A 19803-nucleotide genomic window follows, 5' to 3' on the forward strand; every position below is an offset into this window, starting at 1 on the left:
TTCCTAACACACCTGCTGGATGAATTGCAGTCAAACATTGAAGGCTTGTGGGTCCCCTTTTTTGAGAAGTATGGCTGATGATTACTATGTGAAACGGAGGTGGGGAGGTGATGGGCCTAAGTGGGCGAACTGTGAGAAATCTTTGATGGGGTGCCCTGCAATGGCCGAGTTCATCTGGGGACGCTGGACTGCTATGGCCTAGCTGTGTAACCAGCCTGGAAGAGGTGGGACTGTCTGTTCACGTTTTATCATTTATATTGTGCACCACTGACCCAGAGGCTTAAGGGCACACAAAAGGGGTGGGACTTACTCCTTCCAGACACAACACTGTTTAAGTACACTGAGGACTGCTGCAGGGGGTAGGGAGGAGGGGTTGTTTGGGAGGGGATGTTGAGGGGAATTGTTCTTGTATTATTGAAAATGTGAATAAAGTTTAAACTTAAACAACTTTGGATTGCACATCTGCTCAAAGGTTTGTGGCCTTCAGCCACCCCTGGTGCCACAGGGCCAAACCATTGCTAATCTGGCAGACCCCAGGTGCGCTATGTCCAGCGCCAGCGTAATGGCAAGATCCAACGCCACCTCATCCTCCTGGAATAAGGCCAGCGCCTCAGCCTTCTTGTCATCAGGAAGGAAATCACATATCGGCATGAGCTTGTACCAAAGCTCCCTGTCATAACGAGACAGGATGGTGAGGGCATTGGCGACCTTGACGGTGGAAACTGTGGTGTAGATGACACGGTTACTCACTGCATCGAGCTTCTTGCCCTCCCGGTCCAGAGGCACCATGGAGGATGAGGAGTTGGACAAGCACTTCCTGACAGCGGCAGACACCACCGACTAAGGAAAAGGCTGCGACCTGAAACACCCGGGACCCGAATCCAAAACCCTGTATTTCTTCTCCAGCCAGTCTCTCTTGGCATCTTCATAAGGCAATATTCTTCATCCCAGATGCCGTCCAACAACGGAACCAACATGAGCATCTTCCTTGAGGACTCACGTTGCTGAAAGAGAAACCCCTCCTTTTCCTCCAGCACCAGAATGAAGAGCTTGGACGCCTTTGAGATCATGGCATGGAAGGAGACAATTTCTTCTGGTGGAGAAGCCCTGGCGGGCTTGTCAGTACCCAGGGGCTCCCTGTCAGCAGGGACATAATCTTTGTACTCGACCGTATGAGTGGCCGTGCTATCCCTGTCAGTGCCAGTGTCTGTACGCAGTGGCTCTTCCTCCACTGGGGTCAAGGCCCTATAGGACGGCGTCAGCTGATGCTCTGGCCTGGGAGGACTCAACCTGGGGGGATGGGTGGGCTCCTGTATGGAGGCCACCCCGTGAGGACTGCAGGCCGGCCCAGAGGCAGGAGCTGCAGGCATCCTCTGTTGAATATCCACCACCAAGGTGTGCAGGGTGGTGAGGATGTCCAACGACATATCGCTAGGTGCTGGTTGGGGTGCCACCAGGAATGGAGTTCGGGCAAAAGCCTGGTATGGTTTGTGGTGTGGAGATCCCTCTTGGGACATTGGTCCTTGGCCCTTTTCATGTTCGAAGTAGAAATCCTCAGGCAGCTCATCCTCAGAAATACTATAGATGTGAGGAGATTTCCTCGGCATCCGACAGGGGCTGGAGGAGACACCCTCATGGGTCTCGGCAGAAAGTCCGGCAAAGGCAGCAACACCCTCACCCTACCAGAGTCCTTCACGAAGGAGGCGATGATGAGTATCTGCAAAAAACCTCCATCGAGGTTGTGGTCCGTATTGCCGACGAAGGCCAAGGAGGCAAAGACACCCTCAGCATTGTTGCTGCTGAACTTCTCGTTGACCAAGTGTCAGAATTCCTCTTCACTGGTTGACCCCGTAGTGTAGAAGAAGAATTCTTCCCACCAATATACCCCTCTGAATGGTAATAATTCACATACAGAGGGATCAATTAACTGAAAGATGTTTTCAATGATGTTTGGATTTCCCTCAGAGACCACCGTAGCTGTAGAAGGAAAGAAGCATAATTAGTATCCAAGTATACCGTGTGTCTTCTCTAAGTACTAACACTCCTCCCACACTAACCTGCTTAGAGATAGAACAGATCATAAGTTGATTAACCTCGATCTAGCAGGAACCGGAAACAATAGGAATTCTCTGCAAAACAAACGACCTCTCTGGTTACTATTCCCTTTTACACTACAGTACTAATAAGAAGAAAAGCACAGAGATTCTTACCAGAGGGAATCCAGGGTTTAACTATGCATGGTAAATATTCGTGATGCAAGAGAAAGATGAATTGGGAGGAATACGGAAAGTCAAGGTGTTTTTTCCTAATGTGCAACTCCCGTGATGCAACAAACGTTGTCCCACGTAGCAGCGGAGGCTGTCCCGCGGCGCAGCCGATGCTGTCCCACGTTGCAGCGGAGGCTGTCCCGCGGAGTAGTCTATATATATTCAAGAGAAGTCCTTTAAACAATCCGGGTCAAATCCATACGAGCAAATGTAAACTAGAGGAAAAGACGATAATCAAAATCCGAGGGCAGAAGGCAAGGGTCGAAAAACCAGTAGATCACTGAAATACCAAAACAGACTAGGATTATCCAAAAGCAAGGTCGGTTATGGAAGCAAGGGTTCAGGATACCAGGTAAACGAGATGCAAGACAGAAAACAAGTAGCGCCAAAAATGCTTTATCAGAAGCACTGAGCAAGCAGGGGGGCGGGGTTAAATATCCAATGTCACATGATCACCGCCGTGAACCGACACGCACGTTGCCTCTCCTTAGCAACGCAGTGCTAAGCTTCCATGGCAACCTCCAGCCACCTCGGAGGCCCGTAGTTCGGGATATTCCTTTCTGTGAACCACAGCGCAAAACTCGGTTGAGTCCCGTGTTTTTACTGATGAAACGAACAGTACGTCTCCCATTCCGGGAATTTGCGCGCATAACACCAAGCAACAGACGTCATTGAAGGGGTCGTCAACGAGATGGTCGCCAACAGGGCAGTCAACGACAGGGCCGTGGTCATCGCGAAAAGAGGCCGTTGATGAAGTTGTCGTCGACGTTGACAAAGACGAGTGAGTCACCAACGTGCCTCCCGCAGGTATCTCCTTCGATAACTTGTCCTTGGAAAAAAAGAGTTAGGGACTTTCCTCGCTTGAAGGCAACCCACCAACTGGTAGGCTGTCAATGGTGCCGGCGACTGGCAGCGACCCCTTCCCGAACCAGATCCCAGTGATCTTCGTGGGAGCAGATGCATGATGTTTTGCCTTCTTTTGGATCCGCTGGGAAGAAGCATCCTCAAAGGACCTCCGCTTCTTTTTCTCAGAGGCAGCACACTCCTGAGACCTGCTGGATATCGACGAGGCATGACTGCGTCCAGAGGCCACATCAGAGGTATTCTTCTAGTTGATCCAAGTTACCAACCTCTGGTAGAGAGCCCTCTCGGTCTTTGCCAGGAAGCGACCTCAGATATCACACCTGTCTTCGTCGTGGTCTGGGTCGAGACAAAGGCACTTGAGGTACCGCTCCTCAACATAAACTTTCTTCAGGCCACAGGAATCGCAGGCCCCGAACAGACTTCTCTTACCCGTGTCGGACATTGTCAAGGTGAGATGTAGGTCCAAGCATGGGCCAGCCGAATTTGCAGAGAGAAGATCCAATGGTGGAACGCGATCTTTGCTTACAAAGGGTCTGAGTTGCCGGTAGTCGATGTGTAACTATCAAAAACTATCCAAAAATAGCAGAAAAGTCACAATCTGTGAGGAGCGAACTGAGAGGACTCCCAACACTGAAATGTGCAGTAAAAATCTGAAGATGGCAACCAGGGGTGGAGCTCAAGAGGACAAGTGTCATTGGCTGGGGGCAGTATGACCCAAAGGACACTAATTGGTCATTGGGAGGACAAGCAGTTTTCAGTCTAAGGAGAATCTGCTTTCTTTTAACCGAGGATTGGAATAGGCAGGGTCTCCCTTAGCTCCACCCCTGGAGGCCATGTTCATATTAGCATAGCAAACGTGAGGGTGGCAAGATGAGCCAAGAAGAGCCGTATGCGGGGTAATCGAAAGGGTCAGATGTGCATCTATGAAAGATACCAATGCTGGGTAAATGTATAGTTAATTGACTTATTCCTTCTATAGCATTGGATCTTTCATAGATTCACATGCTGTTTGAATGGATTATAAGGAATTATTCTACTATGGATAAAATGCAAAAATGGGAGGAGGAACAACTGACCTTCAAGGAAAGGCCACTTTATGTGAGAGGGCAGGTGAGAAAGCACGGCTTGTCCGGCCCGGGAATCCTCTGTGGAACCCCGGTCAATGCAGTAGTTCCTTGTTATGGTGTGAGAACTAAATAAGACAGGCAGGTGCAAAGGTTCATTGAATTGGAAATAAAACGGTACCTTGGGCATAAACATGGAATTTGTTTGTGAAAGACCATGGATTTGTGGAAGACGAGATAAGGCGGCTTGCAAGACAACGCTTAGATCTCCCCCACTCTCCTGGAAGAGGTAATTGCAACCAAGAAGGAAGTGTTCAATTACAGGAAATTGATGCTCGCTTTGTGCAAGGGCTCAAAGGGAGGTCCTATTAATTGGGACAGAACAATGTTCAACTCCCAAGTAAGAGCCAGTGCGACAGCTGGCAGGAAAGCATCGAAGAGTCCCTTCAAGAACTCCTTAATAAGTCGGTAGGACCATAATGAAAGAGTGACTGTGAGTAAACTGTAAAATAACAGCAAGATGCACTTTAATAGAGGAATATGCAAGACCACCACAGGCCAATGGCAGTAGGTATGGCAGAATGTTCTGAGGCTGGAAATGGAAGCAAGAAACAGTAGAAGGCATACAAGCCTTAGCAAGATTATCTCTGGAGTCCTGGGACACAGGGAGGTGCCCAGATTCTAGGTAAGCAGGAGGCAGGCCATTAGATTGAGGGAGACTGGAATGTGGTGCAGAGTTGCATCTGTCTCCCTGGAGAGAAGTTAAAGACTGGGGCCAATCAAATGGAAGGGGTCAATGAGAATCTGAGGAGTTCGAGAACCAGAACGGTCTTGTTCAGGACGGAACCACCATATTCAGTTTGCTGTTGTCAGAAGGAGGGAATCCGTAAAGAAACGTGTTCACCCATGGAAACATTAAGGGGTTTCCCCAGCTTCCGGCTTCAGGATTATGACGAATGCACAGCATTTTACGTTGTCTTTTGTGGCAGAGGTCTATCTCCAGAAGACATACAAAAGATGTGCAGAACTTGGTTGTGAAGTTTTTCCATCACAGAAGTGTAGTTCCCTGCTGAGGGAGCCGGCCTCCCAATTATGAATGCCTGGCAGATCGAAGGGAGAACATCCAGTGTGCCAAGGCTCATTTCCAGAGGGACTATGCTTCCACTGAGAGGACAGCTGATTGGGTGCCACCTTGTTTACGCATGCTGGTTTTGTTGTCCGTGAACATTCAAACCACCTTCCCCTAGAGATGGAGGTGGAGGTATTTCAGTGCCCAGACTACCGCTCTCAGTTCCAGGACATTGATGTGTAACAGCTTCTTGTTTTGTGAACAAAGGCCCCATGTGTGATAACTGCCAGTGTGGGCCTTTCCAAGGACACATCGGTTGCAACCATGATTCGATTGACTGGCGGTTTGAAGGTCGTTTCCTGGAAAAGGTTGTTGAGCACAGACAACTGCCAAGTGCAAGGACTCATGGAAGGGGTGTGTGAGGAATACCTTTTTGTCCTAGTTGCTAAAGATTTGTTTCCAACAGGCGTTGAGAAACTCAGTGTTGTATCTGGGAGATGCAGGACCTCATCCTCGAGAGAGACTTTAGAGTGCAGACTGACATGACTTTCTTCCACGAGAGCAAGTAGGTTTTTTCAAGGGTGGCCTTGACCCAGTCTGCCGACAAGGTGGCAGTGCAAGAAACCATATCCAGCTGAGCTCCCAGGAACAGCATTTGCTGGGAAGAATCTAGGCAGGATTTGCTGTAATTGATGGAGTTCCAGCGAGGACAGACCGCTGATCATCGCTACAGTGTGTTCGTTGGCTTGAGCCACTGCTGGAGCTGGGTATTTTGTATATACACGCTGGACAGATTTTAGGCCAAAAGGGTAGGGGCCTTGAACTGATAGTGCAGGTCAGCCACGATTTAAAAGACTAGAATTGGTCTCCAATCACCTAAATAAAGTACCTTGAGTAAACTCCTTGACCCCATTGGCTGTGAGGGACACGCTCTATTGCCCCCTTGGAAAGGAGGGCATGAATTTTGTGGCATACAGTTGAACGAGTTGAACAGTTTGTAGAGGGAGGAATGTTAGTGGGGTTGTTTTAGAAACTCCAGATTGTGGCTTTGTAGAAGAACACCCATTTGTCTGTGGTGATTTCTCACCATCTTGCAGAGGAAACAGGGAAGATGCCCTCCCACCAGGATGTGGAAGTTTAGGGGTAGGTCTGTTTTCTAGTTTGGCCTCCCGCCTGTGAGGAACCAAGGCATAGTTGATAGCCTCTGTAGGACTTACTTTCCTCTTTAGATGTGTCTGAGTCAAATGTGATGGAACCATACAAATGTGATAGATGGGTCAGCAGGTAGTCTCAGGCATCCTCAAAAAACAGGATTTTCTGGAACAAAAAGGAGTGCCACAGTTGCTGTGAGGTACCCAAAGACCAACTGTGTTGGGTCTAGTTTTATGACATGGAAGGTAAAATCCACCACCTTTCTGAAGAGGTCCTCGCTATCCAAAGGCATGTCCCACAATCTTGGCTTGCACATCTGGCCATTTGTTAGTTGATTTGGGCCATCCCTGTGGTGTGTGGTGCAGGACTATGCCATGCTCCATTTGGGGAAGGCCGGTGTCAGCGATGTCAACAGCCATGGATATGGCGTGATCAGACAAAGCTTCTCCTTCATGAAGGAGTCTGAAAGCTTCCTCTTTCTCGTCTCTGGCAAGAAATCCACGATCAGTACAATTTTACACCAGAGTTCCCGGTCGTAGCAGGACAGGATAGCCTGGGAGTTCACAGCCTTGATAGTGGTGGCCACCGTAGCCCTGATAGTGGTGGCCACCGTAGCCATAATGCACTTTGCAAAAGCATCTCATTATCTCAACTCCTTATCAGGAGGTACAGCACACTGAGAAGAGACGCTGGCAGAGCGTTTAGGAGCTGTGGCAGGAACCACAGAAATTGGGCTGGGAATGAAAGCACTAGGGGCGTTGTCATGTGCCCTGTATTTCTTTACAAACTTGTTCTTCTTAGGAGAAGCTGGAAACTGGTTCTTCATGGTCAGGAGACCATCCTCCCAGATGCTGTCCAGTATTGGAATGGAATACAATGGTTTTACGAGACTCTTCCCTGCACTGGTATAGGAAACCACCCTTTCTCTGTTCGGCGGAAAGCAAGTCCGACAATTTGTGATCCTTAACATGATGGTATGACATTTCCTAATCTATCAGGAGGGAAGTCCCTGATAGGTGGTTTTCCAGGTTGAGCATCTGCCAGAATCAGGCCATCAAACTCATCTGAGGTGGGTGTGTGAGTGCATGCTCCATCTTGAGAACCGTTGTCTTCCAATTCAGTCTCAGAGCTCTGTCAGACGCGGCACAGCCATTGAAGAGATGCAGCTGCAGCATCTAGGTGGACTATGGGTTAGATCCTGTGGTGGAGGAATGGTTGGGATGACTTGGACCCTTGACTGCAACTCAGAACCCAGCGTCTGCAATTGCATGTGGACAAAATATCCATCAATATCCATTAAGAGATAGTGGGCCTCAGGGTGGCTGGGAGTAGGCATCGGGTGAGGCATAGCAGGTGCACGAAGTGGCTGCATGGTAGGAAGTGGATGAGCTGGAGCTGAGCTGGAGGTAACGATGATCGGTTTTCCTCCTCCTCACTGTCTGAAAAAACTCCTGGGCCCTCAAACTTTTATCAATGACATGTTCCAAAATATTCTCCGGAGGCCCTTGGGAAGGACCAGGAACAGCAGGGGAAATGTAAGGCGCCAATGTGTACAATGGTTGCTTTTGCCTTGGAGGAGAGCTAGACATAGCAGATGTAGTTCATGGATGAGCGACTGTACCTGCAGATGGTGTGAATACAGCTGAAGATTTAGTCGATGATGAGATTGTCGTTGTTAGGCAGGATCCTGTGCAGTGCCCTCAGGGACCATTACACACAATTAAGACTACAGGTGGCAATACAAGTTTTACCTTTGGTACAAGCCTGTACTACTAAGTTATAGTGGTAGCAGAGCAGCCAGGCTTATCTCAAGAGTATATGAGCAGTAGGAGACATTACACAAAGGGACCACAATTACTGTGACTCAAGCAAACACTGACTCAAGGTTTCAGGTAAAAAATGTAAGTACATTTATTTTAAAACCATCAGTTATAAACACAATACCTCTATTAATCTGTAAACAAAACTACACGTTAAATATACTACAACTAACCAATTCACTTTGTACAGTAAGTCTCAAGATAAGTACCCTGTGTTTGAATGAACCGGTGTTATGAACAAAACACAATACCGCGGATACGGTTGCGGGGCAAAAACACTCTTAGCACCTGAGATACCCAGAGGGAGTTGGAGGCAAAAATCACAGGCAATATTTAGGTTAGGTAGACAATATCGAGAAACACTCAGAAACAGGAGTTCAAAAGTCAAAGGGTCGGAGCCAGGTTTAGAAGACACCGGAGGCCTGTGCCGAAGATCACACCGTTAGACAGTTCACGATTCCGTATAGCTCAAGAGTATTTGAATATTGTCAATGTTCAGAAGTTATAAGAAGGAGGGAAGACAAGGACGAGCCTTGGAGATGAAGAAAAGGGATTCACCCAGTTTCCTCGAGTAGAACACAGTACCTTATTTCCACGATGTAGCTGGAGCCCTGGCAGTTGTTCCTGTTGGTTTCCCGCAGACCCACGATTCCTGGAGCTTCGTTGTGAAGGAGGACGTCTGAAGGGGGTCTGCACCACACAGAAATGAAGCCGGCAGCAGCGACAACGAAAAGGTGTGCCCCTTAAAAACAGGAGAGGCTCAGCAGATGGCTATCCGGGCCACTACAGCAGTGTGCAGCAATTTCGACCACGGCGGAGATCTCTGGCTGAAGAAGATGAGCTGGTTATCCCCACCAGGCTCAAGGAAAGAAGACTCCGGACTGGATCTCCTCTTAGTCGTCGATGGGTAGATAGCTCAGGACTGCAGCAGGGCGTCACCGGGACAGGGTAGTTGCAGCAGCCATCGGTCTCTCCGCTTCTCTTTGGTTCCTTGTAGTTCCAGAGGCGACTCTGACTTCTAGCCCAAGAGACCTGCCTTTTATGCGCAAAACCCCCATTCACACAGCCTTGCTGTCAATCACGTAGCAGGGGAGGTTGGTCCAGCCGGGACAACCACCTCAGCCAATCATGGCAAAGTGCGACTTGGGTTTCCTAGGATACCCTGTGCAGGGGGTGACTACACCCCTCCCTCACATTCAGCCCACCTAGACACTCAGGCGCCTTGAGGAGGGCTTCTCTGCAGAAGCCCGACAAAAAGACGGTGAACAACGAAGGCGAACCTAGTTTGCCGCGCAAAGTAAAACACAAGAAGGACTTTAACAAAAAGAAATGGCGAATAAACCCAAACGGAGCCAAAAGAAAGACGATTTTGGTCAAGCGGGTTTATGTTCGAGGCTAATATAATAGCCAAGAACAGTACCACGTTTATCTAATATAATCGCGGTAGAAAAGTTAGGGTAGATACCACTGCCACCAGCCAAGTCTAAATGTTAAAAGAGCAAAACAATAGGTACAGACAGAAAAAGGGTACCGATTAGCCCTTTACAGTACTCCATGTAAAATGGGGTGTACTGGGTCTGTGGTAAAAATAACTATGTAAAGTAAATGGCAACTTTACCTTTCTCTGGGGGACAGTAGTCAGCCCCAGCGAAATGGAGTCAGAGGGAAGTCTAAAAGACAACCCTGGGTTACTACACTAAAGGTGCTTTGTAACCCGCACAAGAACAGGGGCACCTGGAGTGGTGTGCTCCAGTGCCCAAGATCACACAATGAGTAAAACACATAGGTCAAAACACATGTAAGAGTGGAAAAAGATGTACACTCTTACCAGATGGAAAAAATAAACTCCAGAAATCCAGAAATCCAGCAAAGCTGCTGGGGGACTCATTAAGTGAGGGAAATTAGCCCTAGAAGGAGAATTCTCCCTAACAGTTGTCATCGACAGAGCTTTTGTCATTGGAAGTTATCAATGTGGTCGTGGGCATAGTCATCAACATAGCTCTTGGCAGAGCTGTTGATGATGTCGTCAACAGAGTGTTTTTTTATGGACTGTTGATGAAGAAGGTGTTGACAGGACCTTTTTGGTGAATAGCTTTCATCGATGAATACTTTGTGGGCTAAAAGGTGGCAAATGATTGCTGAAGACCTTGTCAAAGGACTCATCAACGAAGTCATTGCTGCTGTATTCGTTGATCCACGCTTCTTATGCCAAGATTTGTGTGGTACGACTGCCTTATCCAGGGCAGTCTGAGCATGAGTGGCATGTCCTTTCTTCACCCTTTGCCTACAGGAGTCCTCCTTGTGGGTTTTTGACTTCTTGGAAGAGGGAGCCCACTATTGGGGTCTACTGTGATGAAGTGAAGCATGAATGTGAACAGAAGTTGAATCGGAGGCCACCATCACCTCATCCAGCCAATCCACTAACCTTCTGTGTCAATACTTCAGCTTTTTATTGGAAAACAAGTAGCAGATGGAACACAAATTAATGCTGTGGTCCGGAAACAGACGATATAGGCATTCTTCATGTTGGTCTTCAACATAAATATTCTTTAAATGGCAGGTGGAACATGCTTTGATAAGGCTTTTCACAGCTTTTGAATCTGCCATGTTGGGGTAGGGAAACACCCTTCACAGGCCTTGACCCCAACGGGGTGCAGAGATCAGTCCTGCAGGTGAAGACCAAGGACACAGGATGTCCCAAGCCACCAGGAACGGAAAACCATAATCTCCGGCTTTCCAAGGATGTGAACAATAAGCAGAAAATGTGTTAAATCTTTTGATAAACATTGAATGAAGAAGAGTACTTGAAGAGGACTCTGTGGAGGATTGGAAGAAGGCCATTTACATTGTGAAGACATTCTCACCATATAGGGTATTCAAAGTAAAAAAGACCTACCTTTCCCTATGCCTATGGGGAGTTCCCTACCTATTTTATTAACTAAGGTGCTTGTCAGTCAAAGGGAATGTCCAAAAGAAGTCTGTCCGCTGTCCAAATCTAACCTATCTGACCCTAAAACTAATGTAACCAAGGCCAGGAGAATGGGTGCTGTTCCCCTTCACAGGGGTTTTCTTGATTATATTGTTCTACTCAATAGACAATATGTAAATAGTCGATGTTTATTCTTTGGACTAAGTTCTGCAGTTCTTTTAGGGGACTGGTAGCTTCCTTATCCTCTTTCTTAGTGATTACCTTTGTTCTGCTCAGGTTCCTTCCCTGTCTCTTGTAAGACTCCATACCTCCTTTTATATAGTTCTCTTCTCAGGAATGTTAGTTGCTCAACTCCCAATTACAGTTCACTTCTTCCGGGGGTGCTCTTTTATGTATGATATTCATATTCCGGACCTCACAGGTCTTGACTTGCCAAAAAATATCTCTTTGGTTTCTTTTCTTTCTTATCTTTGGGATATGGGTTGACCTTTCCAATTTCCCAAGGCAATACAATTCCAACTCTATTCCTCTTCCCTTCTGTGGGTTTCCTGTTCCTCTTTACCCTATTAGTACAGCGCTGAGGTGTTCTGCTTTCAATTCTATTTCTGTCCCCCTCTGTGGGGTTGGGTTTCTCTTTAACACAGTTCAGGTGAAATAGGATTCCAATTCTATTGCTCTCCCCTTCTCTGGTTTTCCTGTTTCTCTTTATCTCATGAATACAGTCCTGATCCATCACTTTATTTGCTATAATTTTCCCATTAGTACTGGGACGAGTTTTACTTTTAACTTTCCAGTATTCCCATTTCCTGTATTACTTTCTGTCTTCAGGGTTAACGTTGCTGGTATCTGTAGGACATTGGACTCTCTCTCGGCTTCTTGGCAGCTCTCTGGTTCCTTTTTGACAATATATGTTTCATATTCGTCATGCTCCCATCCTATGGATAGATCTGCTGCCGGGCTCGCTTCAGGAGTTTCTTCCTTCCACTGGTGGGGTCAGTGCGGTTGTGCAGTCTGGCTGCCCACCAAGATTGTTGAGTGGTCACGCCACCACCAAACTCTTGATTTCCTCCGTTCTCACACGACAGTCTCCCAGCATTTCTTGTTTCACGCTGGTGCTGCTCTGGCTTATGTGGGCTCAGAGTTATGCAACTCCTCCTCCTCCTTCCACCTCCGTTACACACAGGCAGTTCCCCCTGGAATTTTTGGCTTTCCTCTACCTCTCGTCTTTTCACCTGCTCATGTCTTTCCGCCTCCTCTTTCTGGTTCTTTGGCTTCTTATCCCTTTTCTCTAACCTTGGCACAATCCATTGCAAACTCTAATTTCAAGAGATATCTTCATTTTCTTGTTGTTATTAATATAGGTTCACTTTATCTTCATGAAACCAATAACGTTCTGGTGTATTAAGTAAGTCCATACTTGCCATCACTAGGAGGGCATCAGGGAGTTCCTAACAGGAACACGAGTCCTTGTCCCCAAAGCAGTGGTCTCTCCAAGTGAGGTCCTACTTGCCTGGAACCCGGGGGAGGGGGCTACCCCCTGGGGAGAAGGGACGAATTCCCTCAATTCGTCACAACTCCCAACACTTGAACGTGCAGTAAAAAAAGCTGATGATGACCTCCAGTGGTGGGGCGATGGGAGACATTGCCTTTTGGATATGGGGCAAGTTGACCCAAAACTACTGTAAGAAAACACTAAAGTGACTCCAGTTTTTCAAATTGAAACAAAACTGCTTCTATGTTACCAAGGACTCCCAGCCTGTCAGGGAGTATTCATATAGCATGTGAATCTATAAAAGATCCAGTGCTGGAGAAATGTACCTGTAGTGAATGCACAAGCTTAGTGTGTTACTATCTATATAAACCCTGATGTTCTAAAATGGCTCATGGCAATCTATACATTAGAGTTTGCATACCAGGTGTTGTTAACCAATAGTCCCCTAGAGGTGGTTATAAGCGGGAGGACCTCATGGCGAAGAACTCCTCTACTGGAGATAAGTACGAAGGTTGAGGATACGGTCACTTTAACTCACAACCCTGTGAGCTCACATCAGGGTCAGAAATTCCTGTATTAGGGATTATGTCTAAAGCAATTTGTTGTGGTAATACATTTGAATATATTGGTGGAACAAAGGCAGAATCAGACCACAATTCAAAACCATTACCGGTAAATAAGAAAAACACTCAACCAGTTGTAGTTTATTGGACTGACGTTACACTGGGGCCGTCCCAACTACTTAAATTGAACAGCAAAGAAAGACTTTGTTCTTCGTCATTCTCTGACCCGTGCGGCTTGGGACTGTGCGTTTCTGGGCTAGTAAGAGCCACCGTACATTCAGAAGGAGAACCCGACATGAGGCAGGCCACCTGGGAGCCTCTAAAACTGGACATGAGCTCAGGGAGATTGCATTGAGGCCAGTCTCCAAACTGGCAGAGACGAGCAGCGGGACCCCCGAGAAGCATCTTGCGAGTCAGCAGTAGGCCAGCACAGCAGAAGCAGAGAGACGGAAACAAGGTGCCACGACCTGTCGTCGGTGTACCGTCCGGTCCGACAACGGCATCGAGACAGCCTTCCCTAGTCTACATTGAGACCAAGTAGAATAATATGCAGAGAATATGAGAGACTGTGGTGGGGTATCACCTGTTGTGGGTGGACCAACTGGTCCGACAACTACGTCGAGTCCACCAGCAGCGATTGGCTGGGGAGAGAAAACTGCTGCAGAAGTAACCGGCCCAGGCGGTGGCTGGAAGAAGCAGTAGTAACAGGATTTGATCGTCCTAGTCATTGGCCGACAGAAGAAGCAACTGTAAAAAGGAGAGTTGACCCATGACCCCCGGTGAAGCATTCCCTAAGAGAAGATAAACGGAATAAACCTAATTCTGGGGGGGGGATGGTGGGAGGAATGAACAGTAAGGAGACTTTGTTGCACAGATCCCTAGGCAGTTCCACAATGTGTGATACTGATAAGCCAAAAAAGCTTTGGGGAACCAGCTAGTAGAAGGGAGTCATTCTCCTAGCCCTTTGAAAATCCTATAGAAATCTGTGTGCCAAAACAATTTTGAACTTTTATGAACTGTTTGCATCCCATAGAATGGAGTCATTTTCCTGCAATAGAAGAAGATTGGGCTCTTTTTGGACTTTGATTATTGTAGCGATAGGGACACAGTAGGGGCCCTGACCAGGATAATGCCTTTTTGTTTGACTTCCCTGGACTTCCTGGCACTAAGCCGGAGCTTGTTTGGTATTGGTAGGAAATCCCCATCAGGGTTAGGGTTAGCTAGATTATCTTTTTGTTGTAGTTTATAGCAACCACTATGGTACCACTTGGTCAGTAGCAAAAGCAACGAGGTGATGGCTGAAAGGTTTAGAATGAATTTTAAACCTCTGGCAATAGCTCTGGGCAACCCTCCAGATCATTATTCTTTACCTGCAAAGCCATTATAGAAAGGGGAAAGTCTCATCATTCCTTTTAGCCACAGTACCCATGGTGACCAGAGGAATGAGCACGAGTAGGGCCAGAGACGAAATGCATGTTGACAGGAGGTTTTGAGGGTAGAGAGCAGGACCCTGCGGAGGGAAGTAATAAGACTCTTAAGATCCTTTATAGAAACCTAGGCCATTAAACCTAGTTGGGATGGTCTACCAGAAGAAGCAACACATCAGCTATTTGTATGACAAGAGGAGGGGATACAGTGATGTCTGTAGTCTATAGGAGCAATTTTAGATGAAACCAGAAGAGAAAGAAACAGACTGTGTGCTGGGATAACATGCTGAATTCTTGATAACTAAAAAGTAGACCTTTGGACAGGTGCAACTGTTATGGAAGGACTTCCCCAACATTTTTACTTTGCTCGAGTTTTTGCTAAAGGAGGGGTTACGTTGTTTTTGATGAAATCGGTTTTCCTAGGTTTCTTGTATTGGCAGTCATGACTCTTCTTGGGTATATGACAGCACCCACGACACAGAGCAGACGCTGCGACACAGTGTGCACTGAAATAATTTAGAAAGCCAGACTGTACTGGAGGAAAGATTTCTAAGATGAGGAATCTGTGGAAGGAAAAAATGTATTATGTATAACGCATCTCTTCCCCTACTCTATGTGAGTGTGCAGACTTTGGTGTTTTATCATTTTAAAGATACTGGTTACCTTTTGACTTTTCCCTGGTTTATGTTAGCATACAATTCACCCTCAAAATGCCAATCACCAGGAAATAGAATATATTTCATGAATTTTATTAAAACAATGAGGTCTCAATATCTTACCCAATTTCCAAATATTTCACAGGAAATTAAGTATTGCTTAACAGAAATGTAGCATATACAAAATGAATACTGGACTATTTACAAGTGAGCTTTTCCATATCATTGTAGAGCAACGTTATCGATTTATTGATGTAGCCAGTCGCAAGTTACTTTTAAACTGCCATCTTGTAGAGGTTATAAATTCCTGTGACTGCCAGCAATGCAGTATTGCATAGTCATTTTATTTTACAATTGTTATTATGCCTGTATTAATTTATGTACCCAAAATCCAAACTGTTTAACATACTTGCCTTTACGTGGTGTGAAGCGGCATCCCAAAACTAGAACAACATTCTTTGTGCTTCCTTTTCCTGAAATAAAAATAAACATGATCTCCAGTAAGACAATATGAAAGTCAATTAAACATTCCCAAAAGTATCAGAGATAATGCCACCTGAGTGAACTCAATGGCATTATTTTTATCTAAGTAAATGTTTTTTCCCCCTTTGGGTGCGGGATCGAAGTGACACCCAAAGGTGAACACTTTAGAAGAATACAAAATATACAGTACATGGCTCAAGGGAGGGTAAGTGTGGGGGTGGGTTAGTATTGGGGAGGAAAGGTGTGAATGAGACTGCTATTGCACAGAAAGAAAACAACATAATGGCACTGTGCAGAACCCAAGACCAAGGCAGAGTTTAACTATGCAAAACATCAAATGTTTCACTTCAAGTGGCAGAGGAAAGCGCCAGGGCAAAGTTGATCTTACTGTCAAGAAGGAAAAAGCAGCCCTCACAACAGGTTTGTTGGGCTGTGGGAGGGGCAGAAGGGCTAGTGAGGAAACGGGGTGAATTACGTTTCTAGGTTTGCCGTCTTTCAAGTTAACCTGGGAAATCCTGCAGTGGCTAGAGTCCGTGCAGAATGTTGGTCTGAGAAAACTAGGCCAATTTTGGATAACTAAATTCAGCAGTTCAGGGAGTTTTCAGAGGATGGCTCTTTTCTCCTGCTAAAAAGTGAGCAGGAGATGCACAGATGGGCCATTGATTCCTCCTTTGAGGAAACATAGAAACGTGCCAGATTTTCTATGCTATGCCAATTGGACCTTGTTGGTAGGCAGCTCAACCTAACTTTCATGAACAGTCTCTGCTTTGAGTGGTTGTCCACAAGCTTTTCTGGCTGGGGTATCATTTTGGATTGCTGTAATTGGTTCTGAAGTGAAACTGTGTTTAGTTTATGAACAAGAGAAACAATTATGGTAAGGAGATATTTTTTTCTCCCATTGAGGGAGATTCAGGGTTGCTACTTGAACAGACTCGCCATAATTCTTTTGACATACAATAACAGAGGACTGGTAGAGTCCAGTTTTGTAAGAACTTTCCAACAGCTGTCGATGTTGGAATTTTGGGATTTAGATCACTTCTAATCAAAGAAATGAGGAACCTGCATTTTCATGCTTCCAGCTTCTGCTGTGGAATACTGGATTCCAGAAGGATAGGAGAAGGGCCCTATGGTTGGCTTGTGGCTATTCTTTCAATATTCCCATTCTTCAAGGCTCAGTTTATATGCATGCCCATATTTCAGCCCCATAATAGGTATTCCTGGCTACTTTAGATCACAAAATGTAGTAACAGTGTAGAAATCAATTCTTCCCATAGCATGGCACACATCCACGATTGATGTTGTCTCTCTGCCCTGTTCAAGGCCGTGGTGACGTGCATATTCAATCAGAGATCCGGGAGAGGTAATAATCAGATATTTCAAGTTCTTAACCTTCACTAAGGCATTGGCAGCTACTAAAAGCACGTTTGCCAATTGCAATGATTTCTTATTTCCGAAATTCATCATCTTTGACTCGTTTCAGTTATTCTTGAGTCATTTCTTCCTCCGGTATGCGGCAATATCATATAGCTGTTTTTGGAGAACGCAGTCTGTTTTCGAACACATGGTTGTGCCGTTGGCATACGACTGCAACAGGAATGCCATGTTATTTACAGTTGGGAAGTCGGTGTTGGCTTGAAAGATACAGTCATTCACATAGTTTTTGAAGATACTGAAAAGGGCTGCTGTTAGGAGGTCCTTATCCTTCACCCGTTTGCTTGAGCTGAACGACTGCAAAATTCACCCTTTACGACAGCACACACGTGTGAGGTGGTGGTCTTGTGAAATTACATCATTGTGCATAGCAGGTCCTGATGAATGGGTCGTTTTTTTCAGTTCTTCCCCAAGGGTTGGTCTGATCACAGATAAAAGGTGGTACTGAAGTTAAGGACAGCATTGTAGATCAATGGCTTGGTTTCTTGCATAATTCAGTGACTATGGCAAAGTACAAGTGCCTCATCAACAGTCAAACCTGTCACAAGCTGCACCAAAACACGTAAATTAAGTTTATGCTTTTTGTTTAAGGTGTCAGGATGCTTGTGTTTTTATTACAGTGTTCCCCGAGACACTGTAGGTGTCTGTAGGAAACTGTAGGTTCTTCATTCCAGGGTCTCTACCCTTCCCTTCTCTGCCACCTTTGGGGCACTTCCTCCTGCTCTATGGTCAGGGCCACCACCCTTTTGTTATCGTGTCAGGTCCTCTGCCCATTCCTGATCTGCCTTCCCCTTATCCAGAGCCTTAGTCTTCACCTTCTCTGTATTTTCCTTGCCAAAGGTCTTTGCTTTCTCTGCCCTTTTTTCCACTAGGGCTATGGCCAGATCTCTCTTCACCTGATCTTTCATTTCCACAACAATCTCCTTCCTTTTCTGTCTTTTAGTCTACTCTGGTCTCCAGGTTTTACATTCTGTCTCTACTATCCAGGTCTTAGAATCAGCCCAGAATCTTCCCCTTCTATCTGGGGTTTGCACTCTAGTTTTACACTCCACATCTTCATTCCAGCTGTCTGTCTCTCCACTCTGGGTCTTACAATCTGGTCTTCCACACCAGTTCTTACAACCAGCCCAGCAATCATCTTCTGTGCTCCAGTAATACTCTTCCTCTGTAAAACCACACCTGACCTTCACTATACCAAAAAACTACCTTCCACTCTTGTCATTGGATCTGACCCTCATATAGTGCTCAGACTGAGCAAGTCGTTAAATGGGGATGCCACTATCTTGGATCTCATATCAGCCTGTGTTTGTTTCTGGCTAGGAAGGAGCTGCTGGTGTGTTCCCCTCTCTCATAATGGATAGTTTCCCTTTATCCAAATTTCGTTTTAGTGTCCTCCTGTGTCAAACAGCTCAAGGTATGTATTAAGCATTACTCCTGTGGGGTGGGAGTTTGGAAAAAAGTTTACTCCTTTATTTGGTGCAGCGCTGGTATCTTTGCCTGGTTTTTAATGAAGGCTGCAGCTGAAGGTGATTCTATATCCCTTGTGCTGGCGATTAAGAGGGAGCCATGAGTTCTCTCCTCACCGTTTTTCCTAGTAACGTGGGAAGGAAATGGGACTATAAGTGTTCATTATCTCTACGGGTGAGTACTGGGCTTTCTGCTGCCATTCTGGATATCAAATTAGGGAGGGGTATATGATCCCTTAAAACTGCCCATAGGGCTTGATCCAAAAATGTCCACTAGATGGCTTCATTGACCTACACATGGATTACTGTATTAAATTGGAAACTAAAAGCAAGGTCAGTGATGCTATCTAGTGGACATTTGTAGGCCTTTTCATACCTTAATAGGACCCAAACTGAAATAGATCTTGCGATATGTTCCCCTGGACTATGAATTTGAAAAAGTAACAATTTTGAGTTAATTATTGGATTCCTGAAGCTACAAGGCTGAAGAGATTTTGTTAGCCACTTTTCATAGAAGATCCAAATAGACTTCTCGATCAAATGTTGTCTTGTATTTCAATCATCAAAGACTGGTTCATTGAAGTTCTATTTGTGAAAAGGACCGAAGAAAGAAAGGTTGTCGGCAAAGTTTGACTGTACAGTTGAGTTCAAGAAAATAGGAGAGATATCTGTGATTTGGAATCTCTAATTCTCAAAACAAATCTAGCTCTTTTCCTGGTTCCAGACACTTAACTGTCCAATTAGTAAATATGCACATTTATATTTTACCACGGGCTTCATTGTGATCTGTGTGATGAGAAACTTAGCTCCTCTAATATTTTTTTCAAGGTTGTCTCAGATATTTGTCCTGCCTGGAGATTTAAAAATGAATAAACAGTTAAATATGCCTCTGTCTACATATGTGCCTTTTCCTTCAAGTCGTGTTCACCATGATTTTTGTTGTTGATTTTTTAAATTAAGGCTTTGGCTTGAAAACAAACCTTTCACGAACCATAAAAAAACAATTTGACATATACATTTCCTTTACACCAAATATTGTTTAAAATGCAGTGCATACTAGTTCGTAACAAGAATAAAAGAGAAAAGCAAAGAAAAGAAAGAAAAAAGAAAAAGGAGGGAA

The 19803-nt window shown here is 45.6% G+C and overlaps 1 protein-coding gene across 1 annotated transcript in view; it reads right to left on the bottom strand.

Moving 5' to 3' along the window:
• LRRK2 (leucine rich repeat kinase 2) overlaps positions 1 to 19803 on the bottom strand; it is a 2398611-nt gene that overhangs the window by 52302 nt on the left and 2326506 nt on the right. The window contains exon 50 of the mRNA XM_069629211.1: positions 15717 to 15776. Within this exon, the coding sequence (XP_069485312.1) occupies positions 15717 to 15776 (60 nt within the window). The remainder of the gene's footprint in view (positions 1 to 15716; positions 15777 to 19803) is intronic.

Source organism: Ambystoma mexicanum, chromosome 12 (assembly GCF_040938575.1).
Source record: "Ambystoma mexicanum isolate Mex_15411 chromosome 12, UKY_AmexF1_1, whole genome shotgun sequence".
In the NCBI taxonomy this organism is placed as follows: Eukaryota; Metazoa; Chordata; class Amphibia; order Caudata; family Ambystomatidae; genus Ambystoma; species Ambystoma mexicanum.